Genomic DNA, 22864 nt, shown 5'->3' on the forward strand with positions numbered 1-22864 from the left:
CCAGTGACTGTGTGTTTTCGTTGTGTACAAACGTATGTCGGAAAATTGTCTGCCCGCCAGGCGTAAAAATAAAGAATTTAATTGTGAATAAACTGGAAACATTGAATGCGCGATCCCTCAAAAAACCCGTGAATAGTTTTAAAACTTACAAAGCAAAAGGAAAGATTTTGTGAACAAAAAATCTAAGGCGTTTGAAATATTCGAGGCAAAGCAAGAGGTGAGCTGGCAACTCAGAGTTTTGCCTCTGAAAAGCCTGTCACAAGCATTCCGGACATTCATCGACAAGTCTTCATAAGCTCCTGCTCAACATGCGTTCGAGAACAGGGGCTGCTGCTCCGCTTTAGACACGCCCATCAGCAATATTTCATGCAAATTCACTTTCTTGAAAGACCCCTTTCGCCGCCCCTTGACACCACCACCTCCCTCGTCTTGGGATGATAAAAGCAAATGATTGCAAAACAGCATTTTGCCCCAGGGTAAATATGGCAAAGTTCCATCCCCCCTAGTTTTGCGAAATTAAAATAAAATACCTACATAGATGCAAATTCCCATTGCGCTGTGGTTATGGTTGTTCCGAGGAAGACAAAGTAACTTGGCAATTTGCAGAAGGGGTAAAAGGCCCCGATGACTTTGTGGCACGCATCGCATTCTGTTATTATTGAAGTTGCATAAATCATTGAAGCGGATTCTTTTCAGCTTCGCTGAATGGGGATTTCTGCACCAGCACAAAATGGAATTTGTTGCCTGTGGGCATTTAAAGTGAGGGAAACTATGATTGGATTAAGGGCCGAGAGGTGTCAGCTTGGCAAGTTCCGTGCAGCCAAGCTTCCTTATGATAAAAATACTCCTCCAGGCCGAAAACAAACTTTAATAGTCGTCTTCTCCTCCTTTAAACGCATTTTGCAAATTCTTGCTGCTGGGAAAACTTTAATATCTTGTTTGTAATGCGTTTAAAAAGTTAGCAAAGCAAGTTAAAATGTTTCAATAGGTGAAAGAAAATCGTTTAGACCCAAAAAATGATGTTTTAACCAGTTATTTCCTACGCCTGGTTGACCTTTTCTTTAAAGAAACTTCAGTAAATCAAGGAAAGTATTTCTTTGTCAGGGTTATTTCTCTGTAAATTCAATTTGCTCGCTGTGCGAAAATATATCAATTATCCAGTTCTCTTTTGACTGCGCATTTTTTGCGACTGGCAGTCTTCCCTCCAGTGGCGTTGCCTTTCGGGAACTTGACATTTAAGCGATGTTTAGCATATATTTTGCAGCACTATTTGCCAAGCACCCCATGCTGCGATGCTGTGAAGTAGGCAGCACTTAGTAAATCAAACACCACACTGCGTATACATAATGCGCCCGAGGGCAGGGCTAAGCCAGTGGTCACACCTCCCTTTGGCATATGTGTATGTGCATATGCCGCAGGCCCTAGCCGCCTGATAACGTAAATATTCATTAATCAATTGGTAAGCCAACACCCGGGCAAATTTGAACATGTTTTGCAAAAGGGTTAGGCCAACAGAATATACAACAGACTTTCCCCGCCCAACTCGGAGATTGTTTTTTGGCTGGCAAGTTTTCAACAAGTTTGCGCTGGCTTCCGAAATTGTTTCGACGATATGTGGTGCGAAGCAAAGTTCCCGATGGCAATTAAGTGGGTCAGTGTCTTGAAATTCGAGACAGTGCAGTGGCAAGGCAGTACCAAGTTTTGCTTCTTCCCCCTTAAACACCGAACTTTATGGCAGCCTGCATTGTATCGGATTATTTCATAAAATACTTGAACAAGACCCACGCTGCGCCATATTGGACCCGGCACTTAAATTCGTTCGAAATTAATTAAATCCATTAAAGCGGCGATTTAATTACGGTTCATTAAACTGCAGGGGGTGGACATCCTGGAATTTAACACGCGTGCCATAAAGGCCACCACATGTTGGCTGCAAGGATACTCACACATTGTCCCGGGCATCCCAAGGCAAACATTGACGGGGTCAGAGTTTAAGCCCTGTTTATCTACCGTGTCTAGACAATGAAGCAGGGGAACGAGTGAAAGGCTGCCTACTTTATTTTTAATTTAACCTTGCTCGACTTCAGCCGTCTAAATTTAATTGAGTTTAGGCCGAGCATTAAAAATGCATAAATAATATGAATTTGGAATGGCCAAAGCCCTTCGATATGCCTGATGACAAATGGGCCTTTAAGTTTCATGCAAATGTTGGGAGATCTAAAACCGATTCGTATATATGTTCCGGGGGAGATATTGAAATTGGGGTTGGCAACTGATGTGCGAATGGATTCGCACGCGTTGCCCAATATCGAGTAGGAATATCTGTTTATTATGGACTTTTCCGTAATCTTATCGAGCAGGGCAGGCAGACGGTGGAAGTAGAAAAGCAGCTTGATTGCACATTAAAAATAAACAAATGCCTATAAATAGACTGAAAAGGCCCAACCGTAGACGGTTTGTCTTCGCACGGCGGCCGCGGTTCATTTCCATTCGATCGCCGTGACTGTTTGCCAAAGGTTATATATTCGCTATAAAAATAAAAACCGGCACACTGATTGATATTGAACATAGAGTTTTTGAAGTAGCTTAGTCTGAAGTGGGGGACAGCTAATAGATTGTTCTAATCGATGTGTAAGTTTTTATGAGTTAATACTACTCGGGCTTTGTGGCATTGAGTATGTTCTGAAATAAATAGAAATTGCGTGGAGTGTCTCAACAATAAACCAGAAACAAAGCGAACCCTGGAAAGTTTGCCCTGAATGTATCATTAAAAAATTTCAGAACAATATAATAGTATCTTTCTGTAATTTAACTTTTTCAAAGCTGGCTTGCAGTCAACAAATAAAAGTTTATTTTTGTTTCAGATTACAGTGAAATAAATTCGTTTAAAATGGCCCAGCATCCTGCACAATCTTCGCAAACTGTTTGACATTATTATTATCCCATAAACTCGCATGTATTTGCAAAACTTTTTGACCTTGTTATTGTTACTGTAAAAAAGTGCTTATTTTTGTCCTTTCTCTGGCATAAGTGAATTTCTTTTTGGTAAAGTCAAGGTTGGCTTTGGGTTTCATAACCAAACGATGGTTTCTAGACGTTGAACTCCTATTCTAAGCATTTTATTGAACCATAAACATGACATATGATATTCTATTCGGGTTTCTGCCTTATTCAATGTATTTATCTTTTATATTGCACTGCCCTCCCTTATTTACACTGCATGCAGTTTTAAATTCGCAATGAGGCCTTTTCTTGGTCAACAAGTTTGTTTTGCGGCTCACTGTTACAGCGGGCATGCAAAACCCAAAATCACATCGCTTTAGACTTGTTTGCCCTACACGTTGAGTGGCTGATAAAGCAGGGGCCGCAGAGCATGAATAAAGGTACGGAACACGTAGAGCTATGTCCGTGTGTGTCTGAGTGCGGGGCTTAGCACGCCCGATGGGCTTACCGCCAGACCAGGTCGTACTCCACTCCGGGCCAAAAGCAAAACGGCCCCAAGCACCATGAGTGGCGAAAAAGAGAACTCCGGAGTCCGCAAATGATTGATTCGCCCACCCTTCGCTCGGTGACTTTCGGGCGGGGCGATCTTAATCAGTCGGTGCTCAGTTCTCAACGCCCAGCGGCTAAAAATAAACTGACGTTCGGTTAAAGACCGGGCCTCAGAAACTGATAAGAGCGCCCCTGATGTCCATGCCAATTTGTTAATAGATTTATTTTGATTCCATGAAAATATTGGCCCGGCTTCTATTTCGGGCCTTCTATCAATGCAAATAGTGTGCTTCAGTATGATTGATGTTGGTACTTTCGTTGCGGTTTCTGCCGGCGATACTATGGCTCCTACGATCCAACGATCCAACGATCCACCGATCGCTGATATCACAAACGGGGACAGCAGGCACATGACCCATTTGGCATTTGGCACTCTTTTTTCTGGATTGTCATCGGTCGGGTGATGAATTCTTATTAATTGCCGACAGCTCCGATTGCCGGCGAATGTTGGATTGGAGTTCCGCCGCGTTTGCTAAGCGATTGGCCCGGCGGCTTCCCCGTTCCATCATCATCATCATCACATTCGCATTCGGGGGCTTTCCACGCACAATCGCACAATCGAAGCCGAACAATCGGCGTATACGCAATCTCAAGTTCAGCCTACACAAACGGCGCTTTATCGGCAACCAGATAAAATGTTCTTGTTTGCCCCGGGGGCAATGAAAATAAGTACGAAAATAGCAAGCTGCCTCTGGTGGTCTTTTGAATGTATAGCCGGAATCGATCATAAAATAAATATTTATTTTGCATTGGAACTGACCTTTGCACACTTTTATTTGATACCAAAGAGCTTAGTATGATGTATTTCTATCTAGTATTAGTTAAAAAAGGATAAAATATGATTCTATAATGTATTAAGTGATCGTCGAAAATCTCTCTTACTTGTATTTCTAATCTGTCTGTTCAAAGTTCATCCCATAAGCAGTCCCTAACCCTCAGCCTTTCTTCCAAATCGCATGACTAACTTAAACTACTCGATTCCCCACAATCACAAGTTCCCCGCTTGTCACGATTAGATTAGGAATCACCGAACGTTTAACTAGACATGGCAGCATGTTGACTACCATTTGACACGTTTTTTTCTGTTTTCTGTTTTTTGTTGCTGTTGCTTGTGTTTCGGTTAGCTTGCCACCTTGATGACGTTTTAATAGATTGCGGGCGAATCGGTGGTGACGCCGAAACTTGAAATCGTTCAAGTGCTCAGTTTGTGCGAGTTTTCCATGAATATTCCACTGGACCCCTCATTCCAGCCTTATCAACCGTGGATGGCCCCATGCATCCACAACAATTCCCGGGAAGTAGCCATAAACAACAGGTCCCATGCTCCCTATCTACTGCATCAGCTCCGATGGAAATTGAACAAATTATTATTGGTCACCTGAAGCACTGAGTCAGCACGTACGAATCATAAAACCCACCAACCGTTCGGCAAAAAAATAATGCTGTTAAGGTGATGTTATGGTGGGGATCGATCGTAAATAAAAAAGCTTCTACACCGTGTACTATAGAAGCGAAGGTTCTGCATTCCGACTTTTGTTTACATTGCAAAAGACACACTTGCAGTTCAATGAAAGATAAAGCTTGTTATTTCCGTACTATCGTTAAATTGCGTATCTAATTGAGACAAATGATAAGCGGAAGGGAAATAAAGAAATTTATGACTGGCTTCTTGATTTTAACGACTTGGGATTTTAAGGCTTAACACCAGCGAAAATCGTTTCATAATTGCTTGAAGATGATTGAAAAGATATTTACGAATTACTGTTTGATTTCTACATTTCCTACCTTAAAAACAAAACAATATATTTACTGCTACCGACCGTATTAGTTAGAGAACCAACGCTCCAAAAACGGCACTTCTAGATTCCATAACTAGAGTAGTATGACGTGGGATACCTCTACGATCTTGTATTTAAGCTCTCTAATAATCTGCATTTAAATATTTGCTTTTAGAGAGGGTCAAAAATTTAACCCATTTTCATGTTAGATTTTTTCGTAACTCCAATGGGTTTCAGTATCGGACCCCAAAACTGAACTTCTAGATTCCATGACATGAGTAGTATGATCCCGATATAGACGTGGGATATCTCTATGAATTTGTGTTTCAATTCTCTAACAATCTACATTTAAATATTTATTTTTAGAGAGGGTCGAAATTTTAACCCATTTTCATGTTAGATTTTTTCGTAACTCCAATGGGTTTCAGTATCGGACCCCAAAACTTCACTTCTAGATTCCATAACTTGAGTTGTACGATCCCGATTTAAACGTGGGATACCTCTATGAGTTTGTGTTTGAATTCTCTGACAATCTACATTTAAATATTTATTTTTAGAGAGGGTCGAAATTTTAACCCATTTTCATGTTAGATTTTTTCGTAACTCCAATGGGTTTCAGTATCGGACCCCAAAACTTCACGTTTAGATTCCATAACTTCTAGATTCCATGACATGAGTAGTATGATCCCGATATAGACGTGGGATATCTCTATGAATTTGTGTTTCAATTCTCTGACAATCTACATTTAAATATATATTTTTAGAGAGGGTCGAAATTTTAACCCTCTCTAAAATTTTTCTTGTTAGATTTTTCCGTAACTCCAATGGGTTTCAGTATCGGACCCCAAAACTTCACTTTTAGATTCCATAACTTGAGTTGTAGGATCCCGATTTAGACGTGGGATACCTCTATGAGTTTGTGTTTGAATTCTCTGACAATCTACATTTAAATATTTATTTTTAGAGAGGGTCGAAATTTTAACCCATTTTCATGTTCGATTTTTTCGTAGCTCCAATGGGTTTCAGTATCGGACCCCAAAACTTCTCTTTTAGATTCCATAACTTGAGTTGTAGGATCCCGATTTAGACGTGGGATACCTCTATGAGTTTGTGTTTGAATTCTCTGACAATCTACATTTAAATATTTATTTTTAGAGAGGGTCGAAATTTTAACCCATTTTCATGTTCGATTTTTTCGTAACTCCAATGGGTTTCAGTATCGGACCCCAAAATTTCACTTTTAGATTCCATAACTTGAGTTGTAGGATCCCGATTTAGACGTGGGATACCTCTATGAGTTTGTGTTTGAATTCTCTGACAATCTACATTTAAATATTTATTTTTAGAGAGGGTCGAAATTTTAACCCATTTTCATGTTCGATTTTTTCGTAACTCCAATGGGTTTCAGTATCGGACCCCAAAACTTCACTTTTAGATTCCATAACTTGAGTTGTAGGATCCCGATTTAGACGTGAGATACCTCTATGAGTTTGTGTTTGAATTCTCTGACAATCTACATTTAAATATTTATTTTTAGAGAGGGTCGAAATTTTAACCCATTTTCATGTTAGATTTTTTCGTAACTCCAATGGGTTTCAGCATCCGACCCCAAAACTGAACTTCTAGATTCTATAGCCTGAGTTGTAGGATCCCGATTTAGACGTGAGATACCCCTATGAGTTTGTGATTCAATTCCTTAGTAATAAAAATCAAAATGTTTCATCTTTTCAGAATGGTAATGCAAACCGGCACGTCTGTGTTCCATAAGTGTTCCATATTTTGTAAAATTTTGACATTTTAAAATAATTTTGTGAAGACAAAATTTTAAAATAATTTTGTGAAGACAAAATTTTAAAATAATTTTGTGAAGACAAAATTTTAAAATAATTTTGTGAAGACAAAATAGTGTTAGAGTCTCCCGACCGCTGTACAAAAAAGTTTATTTAGCAAGCCATGGGAAAACTTATCCACTTTGTTACCAAGAACTCCCATTTAAGGCAGCAGCTCATTTCATTCCCCCACATCGCACTTATCCTCCCCGAGGGTAACCCATTAAAACTTAAATAATTTATGTATTCCCAGAGAGCTGCTAATGAGTTCAATCTCTTGATTCGCACCATTCGCAGGAGCAGCTGAAGGCACTTCGACGGCTCCGGCAACATGCAGCGGCTCTTCGGAAACTTCGGCTCAATTATGCGCGCAATCAAGGCAACTTAATTACCCCAGAGTTTGCCGGCAAACACAGAGCCACTGGAATAGACCAGACCGCAATCAAAGCGAGCAGTCGAATAGAGAAGAGCTGCGACTATGCAAATTAGTGAAACCAATTCACAGAGACAAATTGGTAAACAAAATGACTCTGGAAGCGAATCACTCAATTTGATTGAAGTGCCAGTTTCGAGGGGAGAAGCCGTAAACAGTATCCAAATTAGCAGAGCCGACTGTTTCCTGCCCCCAATGCTCATCCTGCTTATCATAGTTGGCCTGATTATTGGCCCACAGGAGTGTCTGGCAAATTGTCGAGAGGAGCCGGCTCGGGATTGTGAAGCCATTTGCGATGCGAGTGGCAGGAACTGCTCGATACGGGCTTTGGTCCTCCTGCCCGACGACAACATGTACCAGGCCTCATTGCCACGCGTTCTGCCCATCCTCAAAGTGGCCGAGCAGCAGATCCGGTCCAAGGCTTTGATACCACCACACATTGATTTCGAATGGCTGGCCCACGACACCAAGTGCGACGCCTCCCTGGGCGTGATCAAGGCCATGGACGGCATCATCAAGCAGTGCGCCCAGGTCATCTTCGGACCCGTATGCGATTACTCCTTGGGTGAGTTCAGGGGTAATTAAAATAACGAAGGTGTCGAAAAGTATGCTTTGACAATATAAATTCATTAAACCTCCAGATATTCTGTTGCATACTTGTTTACACCCCGCTAATTGGTTTAAAAAACCAAAATAGGTGCTTTAAGCTTAAAGATTGCCTATTTTTGTTGATTTATAATAACGTTCAATAATTTCCAGCTGCTGTGAGCCGCATCACCAAGTACTTCAACAGCCAAGGCACTCCCCTGATCTCGGTTGGCGGCTCCACCTACGACTTCGAGCAGAAGAAAACGGATTGCAACGACGAGTTCTACATGCTGTTGCGCACGGGAATGCTCAGCTTCGAGACCATTTCCGAGCTGACCATAAACGTGATGAAGCGGTGAGTGCCATCAAAATTGGTAACCTAATCCCCGTCAGCTCAACCAGACTTCTTGCAGACACAATTGGTCGCATTCCATCTTCTACTACGAGCGAGATGGCCAACGGAGTGTGGCGGGGATGCACACCTGCTTCCTCATGATGAAATCCTTGGGCAAACAAATGCGCAACGAGAACATGACATTCGCCCAGTTTCCACTTGAGCCCAACTTGACAAATCGCACGGAGGAAATGCGCCGAGAAATTGGCAATAAACATGCAAGTGAGTGGCACATCGGGGGCTTATCCTGTTAACTGACGAAGTGGGGGCTCTGTTAACAGAGTAGTTTCACCAACGATTTAGCCGAGACAGCCACCGCTCAGCTAGTGCATCGGTGGAAGGGAACTTGGCTAGAGCAGCTTTTGCATTGGCCACTCTGGCGTATGCGTAATGTCTCTGTAAAGAGAAATATAGTTGTATTGAATGCATAAATATTTCATTTATTAATTTAAATTATATATTTAGTGTTTGAAATGTTAAGACATATAAAAAAACGTTACTTCTTTTAATTAACAAGGAGACTGTATAAATGTTAACTCTTTAAGTTTGTTAACTTCTCTAGTTTAAAATTCATTTTTAAAAACAAACTTTCTTATAAATCTGAAAAATATTTATAAATTAATTTTAAAACTATATATTATTGATACATACATTTCACAAATATACAAGCCCCATCTCGCTGGGCTTAAACATAAACAAACATCTCCACACCCCTCAAAACCGAAAGAAAGCTTTATTGTGCCACGTGCAGCTTGCCACATCAGCTGTTTGTTGGCCAAAAATGCCGGTTGCACACAGATTCGAATTGTCGACTTCGAAACGAGAACGACAAGCAACTCGAGTCGGGCACCGTCGAAAAGGCGCCAGAAGCCGGTGATAAACCGTCAAGTGAACAACACCAAAGGCGGACGAAACCGGAAGCGGAAATCGACAAATAAAAAAGAAAGTGAAAGTGAGACAAACTGGACGCGTAACTAATGGAAATGAAAGTGCAAAGTGAAAGTAATGATTGATGGATTTATGGAGAAGTACAAATCAAAATACAGCAAGTGGAAATGCAAAAAAATTATAAGAGCAATATAATAAATAATGCAATGCATATGGGGCGCAGCGAGCGTTGGTCCGCTTGACAAGCCAAAGCTGCACTATTTGATAAATGATTGTGGATGTGTGGACAATATGGGGGATTTACTAAGCAGATGCGAATTTTCACCTTCTGAATGTATTGTGTTTTACGTGTATCTTAAGATTGGCTTGGCAGTTATAAATTAATGCTAGCTCTTTGAAGTAAGGCAAGAAGCTTTAAAATTGTGTAAAATTATTAATGAGCTTTATAGAAAGGAAAAAAGCCTCAACTGTTTTATATTTAATATTTATTTGGCTGTTAAAGCAGCATATATTTTGATAAATAACTTTATACAAACACGTCTCTTATAAGAGATAACTTTTCCAAGAAAACTTCTTTGCTTCCATTCTTAAACAAAAGATTCTTGGCTTCCTCGCTCATTGTCATGCACGGAACGTGTCCTTTTTTGGCGGCTCTTGGCTGCAATTTCAGGCTGCTTCCTGCTTGGCAATCGGCACTTGGCACATGTCCTAGGACCACGTGCTGCTGCCAGGATATATGTACACATACCACCACATTCCGCGGAAACAACAATTAAAATGTTTCATGGCACTAAAAACATTTTACCGGAATGTAGGGAACTTCTCTACTTGGTGAAGCTGTGAAAACCAAAAGAAAACGTTCTCCAAAGACCTAAATCATTTAACATTAGGCGAGTCGTAAATTATTTTTCAAGGCATTTCTCTGGCTTGCAACTAGCTTTATAATTTGTGTTCCCAAAACAGCAGTTCCCAGTTGCAAAGTCGCTTTTATGGCTGCCATTTTTATTGTTAATCCTGCCGAGGCGGATTCCTTTGGCTCCTTCCATCACAGCAAAATGAAATTTAACTAACAAAGTTGGCAAAACAGGCAAAAGCGAGTCATAAATTTGCATATGCTGGCAGTTATTCTCAACGGTGGAGAAGTACAGCCAGCGATTAATGTGGTTATTTTGGGCAACTTATTTTGCAGGGAATGTAAACAAAAAGGCGGAAAAGTCCGTGCCGTGTTTATGCAATTTTTATTATCCTTCCATAAGGAACAAAATATACCCCATGCGCTAAATCTAAACAAAATATCAAAGCAAAGAAGTTTTCTTTGGTCTTTTCATAGTTGCAGCAAAGAACGGCCAGCAAATTTTTGTGAGCTTTCGCCGAATTTCGTTTATTTATTCGCAAGCAGGAAATGAAAACATAGTGGGAGTGTAACCTTGATGGGGGTTTGCCAGGATGGCCGGGCACACGGAGAATTTTGATTGCCATTCCCCGTCGTCTCAAGGTGGCCAATCCAAATGGATCCGAGCTCCACATGCAAATCAGGGGCTCAGATTGGCCTGGCTGCTAAGTGCATTTGCAATTAGCCATCGCACGAGCGAATAAGCTCAGTTGGCTGGCCCAAACAAAATCGAATCAGTGTATAATCGATTTGCAATGGAAATCAATTTGGGATTACGGCAACCCTATGATTTAATTGCAAAACGCATTTCCATTTACAAAACAATCAAATTATCCGTTCGCAATTAGAATTTTCGTAACATAAAAACAGTAAAATGTCGCATGTTTTTTTAGTTCTTTTTTTTCAGTTTTACGTGTGACTTGTAGCTGGGATTAAAAAGTTTTTGCTGCTGCTGCAAGTTGTTCGACATTTTTGGCTTTACGCACACACACGTGCACGGCAGCACTCAGCCGCAAAAAGTTGAGTACATGTGTGGCTAACCAACACGCAGACAACCACTCATACACTCGCATTCACACCTATGAAGCCCTCATCACGTGTTGCCTGCATTTGGTCTAAAAGCCAAAACCTGTTAATAGTTAACAACACCTGAATGGTAGAGAGCTAAATTATGGAGATGGCAAAAGGCTGCTCTGATTAATTGCGACTTGGATTTGTTTTAGCCTCAACAATCAGTCTGGTTTTGTGTCTTGGCCAGTCTGTCGTATTACCAACTTTCGCCGACTTATGACACACAACTTTTGCCCAAGTTGTCGGCGAGGATTCTGGGAAAAACAATTACTCAAGTAACACTTTCCACACAGCTCAAAGAAATTCCTCGAAGGAGATGATTAAGGCTACAAACTGCAGCTGGTGACTGCCAGTTAATTTGTGTGGCATAGTCAAAAAGTTAAGTAGTTTGAGCAGGGAAATAGCAGTCACAACTTAAAGTAGAGTACTAAAATAATTTAGAAATAGTTATAACTATTTAAAGGGTGATAAAATCAAATGAAATTTATCAGTATTTAGTACAGGCAATAAAGTACTGGAAATTGTTCACAAACTCTATCATAAAAAACCCTTTTTAATCAATAAAAGCTATAAATATGTTCTTGGAAAAGATAATAAATTCGCAATTGTTCCCAAGAAACCCAGGATGACTCTAAATATGGAAAGCTGCTTATGGCCAACTGAGATGCTTGAACTGTCGTAAAAGCCAAGTGAACTTTTATAAAAAAGGAAAAAAAGAGTCAAAGGAAAAAACGTTCGACAAAGTGTAAAACAAATGTTTGCACATAAGACCTTTGAAGGGAAATTGAAGGGAGAAAGAAAAGACCTTGTCACGGCATTTGGCACACACACCTCCTCCGTAAGGGATATGGGTAATGTGCCGTGCAAAATCCCAAAGACTTCCTAGGCAGCTTATGAGTATAACTCGCATGTGAACCGACATGGATGTCATTTGCAAAATGTCCTAGGCACAGCTGAAAATGTGAGGCCTGTAAAACCCTAAGCTGCTCTATAAAGCTGTAACCAAAAGTGTTGCATACTTTACGGCTAAAAGGGCATTCGAATGCGTTTTATTGGTAAAAACATAAATGTAATATTATAAATATATTAAAAATAAACATGATTTTTTTCATGTACCCTTTACGTCCTCCTTAACCAATTTCTTTAAAAAGATTTCAATGCCGATCCTGAAAAAGATACTTATTAGTTGACAAAGAGATGCAAATTTTCCCCTCCATTCATAAATTCTGTGTAGGCGATTTTCTATCTGCTTTGAACGCAAAGAGGAACCAAAGGAAAATCGTTTGGGCAATGCTTTGAAGACATTGAATATATAAAATAAATAAGTATTTGGCTGTTGCTGATGGCGCCTTTTGGCTGCAAAATTTGTTGATAACTTTTTGTGTGCAATAAATACAAATCTAAGCCAGAGGCATCGAAAAAAAACCCAGCCAAGAAAACGTTTTCTTTCGAATTTTTGCTATATTGGCAAAAGTTCAACTTCCTATCGATGTAGTGAGTTTCCCACATGCTTACTCAAAATGGGTCCTGATGACCAACGAATTTAATCTTTATAACGAGGAAAATATGCAATTCAAGGCGACGCCAACAAAACATTTAGTTTGTGTCCACTTTTTGGTTGCACTTGTAATGTTTTTAAATAAATTTCATTTACTGCTGCCTGAGCCAGATAGCGGAAAATCGCAAAAGGCAACGAATGTTTTAGTGTTATGACTGCGACGGCCATTTGTTTGTTGTTGACATTCTTGGCCAACAACTTTATGGTTTCAGTACTCTATCTGTTGAATACCTCAAAAAAAATTATATAAAGGGCTACCAAGCACAAACCACAAGCAGATGAATAAAAGTAAACCATTGCTATCTCCTAAATATTTAAGTACATAATTCCAAGAATTTTTTTTAGTAATATTTTATATTTTTTTCCTGATAATATCACTTAAAATCCCCTAACACTTTTTTAATTGACAGTCCTATCAGCATGAATAAATCAAGAAGAATGCGAAAACATCAGTAAATGGTGCATACGATGCAATTAATTTAGCATGAGCCACAGCTCCGGAAAAATGTGAAGCAAACAAAAAAATAGATGTAGAAAAACCCTAAATGTTGTCTGCTAATGTGCCATGGGTAAACACATTTCACATTTCCCCCCCTGCCGTCCATTTGCTCCTTTGACAAATGGAAATTGCACTGAGCTGTAAATAAACAAAAAGAGTTGCGTGTCACGTAGCGAGAATTTTCTGTTTGCCGCTGTGCAATTTGTCGATTGTTGCTGTTCGAGATTACGCATACGCCGCATTGGTTTAGTTCGGGGCGCCGGGCAATTGAATCGGAAAATACAAAGACCTTAGGGGAAACGTGACGGAATTGATTGAAGGGGAGGTCTCAGATTAGGGGGTCCGAAAACGTTTCGATTGCATTTATATGTCAGGCAACAGAAGTCCTAATATCTGGTATTTTCAAATTTCTAAAGCACTTTTTTCTTTATTTTTCCTTAAGCTGAATTGGTATTTTTTTGGAAAGCAATGGCACTTCAAGTTTCATTAGTTAAGTAACCCTTCTAGGCGAGGAGTAGAACAAACCCATTCGCATTAGCCAAATGCTCCTATTTTTTTGTTTTCCTGTCACTAGACAAATATGAAAATTGCCATCCTGGCCATGCAATTAAGTAAAATAACAAGCTTTCGATTTTAGGTATGCCCGCTCCGCCCTCCTGTGGCGCTTGTTAACCCTATTTAGTTTCCGTTCCGTTTGCTCTTTTGTTTTGTTTACCGGCACTGCGCTTTTATTGTGCCAGCGAGGCACTGGCTCCGGTCTGGTTTATGGTGTCCCATTGAAGCTATCTGTCGGCTCTGCTGCCTTATGCACTTCGCGTTACTGGCTACTCGGTTACTGGGTTTTTTTTTCAGAGCACGCCGCCTCCGGAAGCCAGGAAGTCAGGACATCGAGTTAACAGGAGTGGCGGGGCGGTCATGCATGAAAAAACGTGGCCACAACTTGACGTTGGCCGTAAAAGCCTTTTCGCCGCGATTGTGTTTGCCTGGGTGGGGTCAAAAATTAGTCGAGTTTGCAAATGGTTGGCCAAAGAAAATGTAACAAAAAATGGTAAAAAAAATATTGGATTTAAAAAGATGTAACTATTTAGATTTAAATACAAAAAAATGTATTACTTTATATGAATTATTAGTTTTGTTTTTCTTTAACTCCCAATTAGTTCAGCCCACTCACAAATAATTTAAGCACTTTTTTATTTTAAAAAGTTAAATACTTTTTATATTATGTTAATATGACTTTTGAAACCCCAAACTTACAACAAAACTTAAAATATATTATAATTTAATAATTTAATAACATTTTCAAGTTCAAATTACACACCATAATTTAATTTTTATTGCCCTGGCTTATCATTTTACGAAGCCTTCAGTTTTCCCTGAAGAAGAAAATGGAATGCAAATTATTTTTTAATTGCCCTCTTCGGCCGCAGATGTCTTACCACTTTGCCTCGCTGTGCTTGGCTGTCTTCTCGGAGTTTCCATTTTCCTTGGAAACCATAGAAAATGATTTCATGACCACTTGATTACTTTGGGCGCGCCGAGCCAAACTCAATTAACATGCCAGTCATGATAGCAATTTATCTTAAAGATTTTAAATCTCGCGCTCTCCGACTTTATTTGTTTAATCGAATTGTTTGCGAATTGCCTCGACTGGCACTTATCACCGCCGAGAGACTTTCAGACTACAAATCCACCGTCTGAGTCTGGCTTTTGAGTGTCTGCGGTTCGCAGTGAGCGCGAAATTTATATGCCACTTAAATGCATTTTTCTGCCCTGAGTGCCATGAAATGCGTTGCATTTCCGCTTTCATTCTTCACGGCCGCTCGCTTCCCCCTTGCTGTATTGCCTCCATTTACTTGGCTTTGGCGTCAGCTCGCAGTCCCCAGCCAGGCCGCTTGCCATAAAAGCACAAAAAACAGAGCACCGAACTGCTCACATGAACAGCCGGTTGCAAAATAATAGTATTTATAATGATTTAAAAGAATTACTTTATTATTACTTAAAAATTTTCGGCAATTAGGCAACTCTTCTGGTGTGGGGTTACCACCTAGTCAATAACCGATTGCCACCTGGTGAAATAAATCCTTCATTAAGATAGACTGTACTTTTTGCTATGGCTCTGCAATCATTTTACATTTTATATATTAAAGAAAATTTATGTTTCCCCCAGAAACTCTATACGAATTACATTACAAATATTTGAAAGATATATGGCTGAAAAGTAAAGAGCTGCATTTATAAATATTAAGTAAGCTATTCAGGGGAAAACTGGCAGGCTGTCATAAGCAAATTCTTGCCAGCAAAATATCCAATTTTTGGTGTATTTTTGCCTGATCATCTACTATTTTTTCATTCTCAACTGTAGAACACAACGGGGAAATCTTGCAGTGCCCCTGCAAGTATGCAATAAAACTGCGTTCAATGTAATTTATTATTTTTGGGGCCACTTTCTTGAGTCCTCCCCTTTGTTTGGGCATTACTCAGCAGTCTGGTTAAACTCAACTTAAATTTTGGTAAAAGCCGCAGTGTTGCCATTTAGCACCTTTCATTTTCACCTTCCTCTTTTTATTTTTAATGCCATCGCGCCAGAACAATGGGACAGTTTTGCTGATAATCTTTCAACGGATTTTCGCACCATTTCACCTGTCAATTTTATAAATATCTTTTTTTTACCCACCCGAGATCGACTTGCGTCTGTCTGCATATGCTAAGCTGTCGGTTGTCAGCTAGCGGAAAATTGCATTTTCATCTGTGTAGCGAAATGGCAAAAATCGTGACTGAAAGACTCCAAAATCAAATGAATTTCTGTTGAAACTTGAAACAATCATACCATTAAATGAAGCTCTTATCTGCGGAACTGTATGCCGGAAACTTTAGCAGCTCTTGGCAAAAACTTTGGGCAACGGAAAAATGCAAGAATCTTTTTGAGGAATCCCAAGCACTCAACTAATTGTGTTTGCCAGCACTTTGCTGACTGCAAAATGGTATTAAGTCCTACAAATATTTGTTTGAAAATTTTCAAGTTGAGTTAAGTTTATTGACAGCTTCATTTTCATACCTAATTTATTTCCCACTTTCTGTTACTCTAGTAATTTTCCTGGCCGACTGCCTGAAATAACAAATTTGTTTCCAGCTGAATGGAGGCTTTGGAGCAAATTAAGCGCTTAGGTGGCAACTGTCAGATAAAAGCACCACCCCAGTTGAAAATTGGAAAAAGTTTCCTTTTAATGCATACAATTAGAATCGCTGAGTGAAAAGCCATGTTCGCAGCTGATTATCCGCTTAAAGCCAGCGAAAAGTTTAACATTTTCATTTAATTTTGTGTGAGCTGCGAACTAATTTTTGGTGCAGATGGTGAACACATTTCCAGGGCATCCTTAAACGAAACTCTTCCAATAAAAACATACACACTTCCACATTTATTTGCCGTCCTCAAACTGAGACTCGGTTATGAATTACATTGTGCTCGAAGCTCGAAGCTACGAGCTGCAAAATGCAAGCTGCCATGTTGTGGCAACAAAAGTTCCGGCTGCATGCTAGCCAACACTGGGGAGGTAGCTCCAGGAACACACTGTAAACCTCATTAACTGGCAGCACAATAGGCTGCCCCATCCTCATTTTCCACCTCTTTTTAGCAAACAGAGCGCCATGCATGTATGCAAATTAGTTTGCTTCGCTGTAGTTTTAATCATTTTTTACGACACAAAATTAAATTCAAATTGTACCATTTTACCGTCGAATAACACAACGGACATGTTTATTGTGGTTCCCTCGAGTGCAGATAGTACCTAAATAAAGTTTGCAGTGTCGGTGGGAAAAAACGGGTTGCTACGCAGTTTTTAATTAAACCCCAACTTTTCTTTGATTTCTGTCACCGCTAAAACCATGATTTTTTATTTACTTACACGGTTAAATTAATATTTAGAATCAGTATTTAAAACATATTACACATTTTCTTCTCAGCAATAAGTAGATTCGAATTATTATAACTCAAAGGCATGTAAGTTAATGGTATTTTCCATTATTGGTGAAATACTTTATGGAATTTGGCCTTATGCAAATATTACATACGAGCCTCAATTTCCTCTAACCAGAAACCAATATGTTCTGCCAGCATAGGCAAAATGATGATCCCATGATAGCAAAGACAATTTCATAAAACTCAATAGCTCAATTTAACATTCTTGGGAGACACACAAGACTTAAGCACAAATCCAAATGGAGTTTTGCCAATTTTCCCCCAACGGAATGCAATATAATTTCGAAATCTTTGACATTTAATACGACGAACTGCATGCGTAGAGTGGATTGCTTTAATTATAAATAAATGCATGCGTACCCAAAACAAGGCTATCAATATGACAAGCAACGACCCCATGACCGAATTGAACCCGGGCGCTAATCAATTATTGAACTGGCGAAAATCACAAAACAAACTTTCTCAACCAAACCATTTTAGCCCGAAGCCATAGCTTTTGTTTTGAGGCAACCTAAATAAAAGCATGCTTTTTCAAGGCACCCCTAGTTTGTTTGGATTTTCTAAGCCAAAGTGAGGAAAATAAATCATTAAATATTCATTTGCACGCAAAAGCACCCCAATCTATAGAACCCAGGATAAAAATATTTATGTTAAGATATATAAACTCTCTTAGCTAAGCTACTATTTTATGATGTTTTTAAGTCCCAAGTAAGCAGCTTAGTAATAGTATCATATTTTTAATCGTGTTACATTTTAATAAATTTGCTGTAAGCAGTGCTTAAAGCATGTCCTGATGATTCGCACATTTATGGTTTTCACCAATTTGATAATCCAAACTTTTTTGGCATTCCCAAGCTGCTGTCTAATTAAAAAATTAAATGAAATCAGACACAAATTGCACAAAAATTATATAATTACATGTTATTTTCCCGCATTTTTCACCAATCAAAAACAGCCACGAAATGCAAATGCGAAGGCAATCATAAAAACGGGTTAACATACTTTTTGCCTGTTTGCCTTGTTTTCCCTATGTAATTGGCACCCAAAAGAGTTTTTTTCCTTACGAGGTCATATGTTTGAGCCCCCACAAATGTTTCTGATGTATTTTTGTTCAACTTCTGGAGCCAACAAAATTTAATGAAATTTGAGAAAAGTTTCACAAAAATGTTTACAGTTCAGACTTACCTAAGCGCAAGTTTCGTAGTTGCCAACATAAAAACAAGATAATTGGATTTTTACTATGGTACCTGATATGCCACAAGAATATTTGAAATTTATAGCACTAAAATCACATTTTAATCTTCAAAATGTCTACCAATGAAACCCAGAGATATTTTAAGCTTCACAGCTTAACCACAAGTAAAATATAACATTTTTCGAGACACTTTCAATTTACCCCTACTAATTAATTGTCTAGGCCAGGCCCAAACGAGAAAACTTTCAATTTGCCATAAAGTAGATGAGTTTTTCAATAATTTCATGCTCCTCCGGGCACTGCGGTATAGTGGAAATCGTTAAAGTGGCAAAACTATAAATTGCCAGGACCCTTCAGAGGGGCTTGGACCAAAACGAAGGGAGAAAGAGGTGACTATGTGGTCGGTGTCATGGCCAAACTGCCTGTCAGCCAGCCGCAGTGCATCATTAACAGCACTGAGCTGGGTAATAATGCCGACAACAGATGTGGCCATCATCGCTCAGTGCCCCATCTGAGACCCGAATCAAATTTGGCAAAATCTAACGAAGTGTAAATTCACTTCAGAGAAATTGGTGCAGCCCTGGAGATTCCCGCGCTTCTGAAGAGGAACCACTTTTGATCTTGTTTGATTGAGTTGTGTTTACTTCATCAGTACAAACTTATTACAAAATGGTTCTTGAGTTTAACAATTTTAGTTTTAAAGGATTTTTTTGTAATCCTAAGAAGTTGTGTTTTCATATACTGGCCTAAATTAATCTATTATATTTTATTTATTACAAATAGTCTTGGAAGCATTAAGAAAATTTACTTTATTGATCCCTAAAATGTTGTTTAATGTTTAACGTTTTCTTTTCTAGGTTAACAGAACTTTTTTTTAAATTTAGTCAACTAATCAGGTATCAGGCAAGTGTCATAAGGCTTTAGCTTAATATTTAGTGGATAAACAAAAAACATAGATCTCAAACATAAAGACCCCAAAATTCATAGCATTCGTTTAGCTAAGAACCTGATAAAGTCCTAGAGTTATGGCAAAAGTTGGTCCTTCTGCCAATTAAGGATGCTCCCGCCTTTTCAGGGTATTAAAAGGTCATATTTAGAAGCCATTTCGGGGCTTTTGGCTATAGTTTGCAATGCTGATATGCGGTTGGCCCAGTGGCAACTGCCACCAACCACACAGACAAGCTGACTGAGCCGACACTCCCACGTACACACTGCTAAGCTGGAAAACAGTCACACCCACGAGTGAAAAGCGGGAAAGCGATAGGGAAATAGGTAGATGATGGCATAGAGAGAGCGAGAGGGAGAGTGATGGAAAATTCACTTTGTGCAGACTTTGCCGGATGATTGCGCCTAAGGATGCACTGCATTTTCCCTTCAAATTTTTCCGACTCTGACGGAGCCAAAGTTTTGATACCGCCGCCACCCTTCACAACATTAGGTTAGGGCCCGGAAAAGTTTTCGTTAACTTTGCATAAAGGACACGGCAGCGAGGCAACCTTTGGCTCGAAGATGCAAATAGAATTAATTATAAATTTCTACCATTGTTTCGCCTTCTATCCCATACACTTTCAGCTCGTTAGGCCACTCAAAGGCTCGAGTATCCTGTAATTACGTGGTCCAGTTACCGGATATTTAGAAGCGTAAACTATAGACAAACTCTAATAATACTAATTGAACAAAGGAACTCTATATGGCCAGGAACTCCCACCTGGGAGCCGGTTCGACTTAATTGCTCGAACAATTAAATCAGAAAAACACTGGCACATCAGCTGGCTGTCTGGTCTGTCATATGCAGGATTTCACACACAGGCCGGATGGCAGTGGAACAATTGCTTCAAACACTTGGGCGGCGATAGAATGTGTGTTAGACATCGTCTTGTGAAAGAGTTGTTTGTGAGATTTGCCGTCCTGCTGGCCCTTGCTGCCGGAACGAACTGTGGAATCCCTTTGATTCTATTTATCGAAAGGGCAAAGGAATCACATATTTTACTGCCAGTCGACTGGCATGTACGTTGGACGGATTATTTGGCAAATCGTCCTTTGGCCTTTATTTTCACTCCCTTTTTTTTATTTTAACAACCTTTGCCTAAATTCTTTCATTAATCACCCTAAAAAATATTTCTTTTCCATAAATATTTCTAGTTTATTTTAAATTTATTAGTAAGAGGGGACTGCACCTTGATTCCTTATTTTTAAAGCATTGTCATTTCAAAAATATAAATATGCAGTCCCTGGATTTTTCCCAGGATAATTACATTTTTTTTAAGTATTATTTTATCCTATTTACAATTTCTTATTTGGCTTTTTTGAACTTAAAGGACCTCAAACAAAAATCGTACAAAGGAAGTCCTTAACACTTACCAATAAATCAGTAACAGTTGAAACCTTTTCATTGCCTACCTTTCAGGGCTTTAAGTGAGATTGCAGGATAGTTTTTCCTGGTAAGGGTATGGCGTATTCAGTCGTCAAGGCTGTCAGTCGCCATCGCTATAGACATTCCGGGAAATGTTTGTTGTTTTCATTTACAGTCATTGCTGGAAGCGCTCCGCCCACGCACACACACCCATCCAGAATGCCCATTCGCACACGCACAGAGGAGAGCCGCAGGCATGTCGCCTATTGAGTGCAGCCAACGCGGCGTATGAGCAATGCAATAAGCAGGAAACGCAGGAAATAGCCCGGCATTAACGCTTTTTACTTATTAATTTCAATAAGAATAATGCCTAAAGAATCGATTCAATTTCCCTTCAATGTTTACCTTCCGCAGGGCGGCGCGGGGAGTGTCCCTTAAGCCAGTCATTGTGCTTTTTCCGGTCGTGTCCTTGTCCGGAGCAATCAACATTGGCATTCTTCAGCTTGCCCTCTGCTCAATGGCATTCACGCAGCACTTTTTCCTTTTTTTCCGCCTTGCCCCATCCTTTCTTTGTCGTCGGCAGCCATTTCCATTCGCCGGAAGGATCCTGGACGGACGAGCGGCGAGGGCAGTGGACAGAGGCATCCTTAACATTTTTACCATGCAACTTCATTTGACTCATTTGCGCTTTATTGACAATTTATATGGATTGCTGAGCCACTGAAATGTTAATGTAAAAGTCCTCGCTGAATACAAAGATGAGCCAGCCAAGTGGCTGGCAAAAATGAATAGGAATTTAATTTAATTTCAATTTGAAAAGGACTCGGAGAGATCGAGACGGAAATCCTCTGTGAGGAAAATCGAAAATCGATACTCCGCTTTGGCAGTAGCCGACTTAAGTCGCCTATACATCCCATTCAGCCAGCCATCCATCCATCAATGGCATCAATCGGGAGTCAAACTAATAGATTTCCTTTTGATAGCCGTTAGCTGCTTATCTTTTCAGTCAGGAAAAGCAACCAACGGCCTAAACAGGAAATTGCCGTGGCGAAGTGGCATTGAAATTGATGCGTGGCCGGAAAAATCTAATTTATGGGCTGCAACCTGACGGGCTGAGTGCCGCAATTGGTTATGCACAAAGGCATCCTACTCTTCATGTCCCAGCTGGCTTAACCCAAAAATTGCTGGCACTACTAACTCGAATGTATGGCAAACAATTATGAGAAAGTAAACCCTCAGCGAAACAGAGATAAAAGATGGGCAACAAGTGCATTTCATTCGCACCCATCTCTAGCCCAAAAATTCTGTCTCACCCTAGTGATTTATTGGGTTCAAGTGCTAGAAATGGGAAAACCAAGGGAAAGGGAGGTGGTAAAACAAAAATAAAACTGAAATATGAAAGTGGAAGGACCGGAGGAGACCAGAGCCCAGAGCCCAACACTTTATGCGTGCCACGCTGCGTATGCGTATTATCCGTCCCTGCCATGTATGCGTATGTGTAATCTAAGCCAGGAGGACGAGGGACAGCAGGCGAGTGTATCTGCTCCGTAGTTGAAATTCAAATTGGATTTGCGAATGTAATGGACAACAGGCAGAGCCAGGAATATATGCATTCCGGTGAGAGTTCGGAGCAAAGGGGCAACAGCTTTTAGTTGGAACACATGCCTGCTCCCAAGACTCCATGTTGATTATGATTTATTATTCATCTGCGATCGAGCAGTAGTCATGAATTGATTTTTGAAAGTAATACAGCAGCTGGGAAAATGGAAAGTTAAGGTAAGGGGATCACGAGGTTTCACTACAGCATCTATGAACTTCCAAATGAATTTAGTTTCGACAGGAACTAAGCACTGAAAAT

At 39.8% G+C, this 22864-nt stretch overlaps 1 protein-coding gene across 2 annotated transcripts in view; it reads left to right on the forward strand.

The window, feature by feature from the left end:
* Positions 1-7598: 7598 nt before the first annotated feature.
* Positions 7599-22864, forward strand: part of LOC108026308 (atrial natriuretic peptide receptor 1) — a 35669-nt gene continuing 20403 nt past the window's right edge. The window contains exons 1-3 of one of the 2 annotated variants that reach the window (XM_017097192.3): positions 7599-8157; positions 8352-8535; positions 8594-8796. In XM_017097192.3, coding sequence (XP_016952681.1) covers positions 7638-8157; positions 8352-8535; positions 8594-8796 — 907 coding nt within the window. In that variant the 5' untranslated portion in view covers positions 7599-7637. Of the gene's footprint in view, positions 8158-8351; positions 8536-8593; positions 8797-9470; positions 9577-22864 lie in introns of those variants that run through there. The other variant, XM_017097195.3, reaches the window with a different exon arrangement.

Source organism: Drosophila biarmipes, chromosome 3R (genome assembly GCF_025231255.1).
Source record: "Drosophila biarmipes strain raj3 chromosome 3R, RU_DBia_V1.1, whole genome shotgun sequence".
In the NCBI taxonomy this organism is placed as follows: domain Eukaryota; kingdom Metazoa; phylum Arthropoda; class Insecta; order Diptera; family Drosophilidae; genus Drosophila; species Drosophila biarmipes.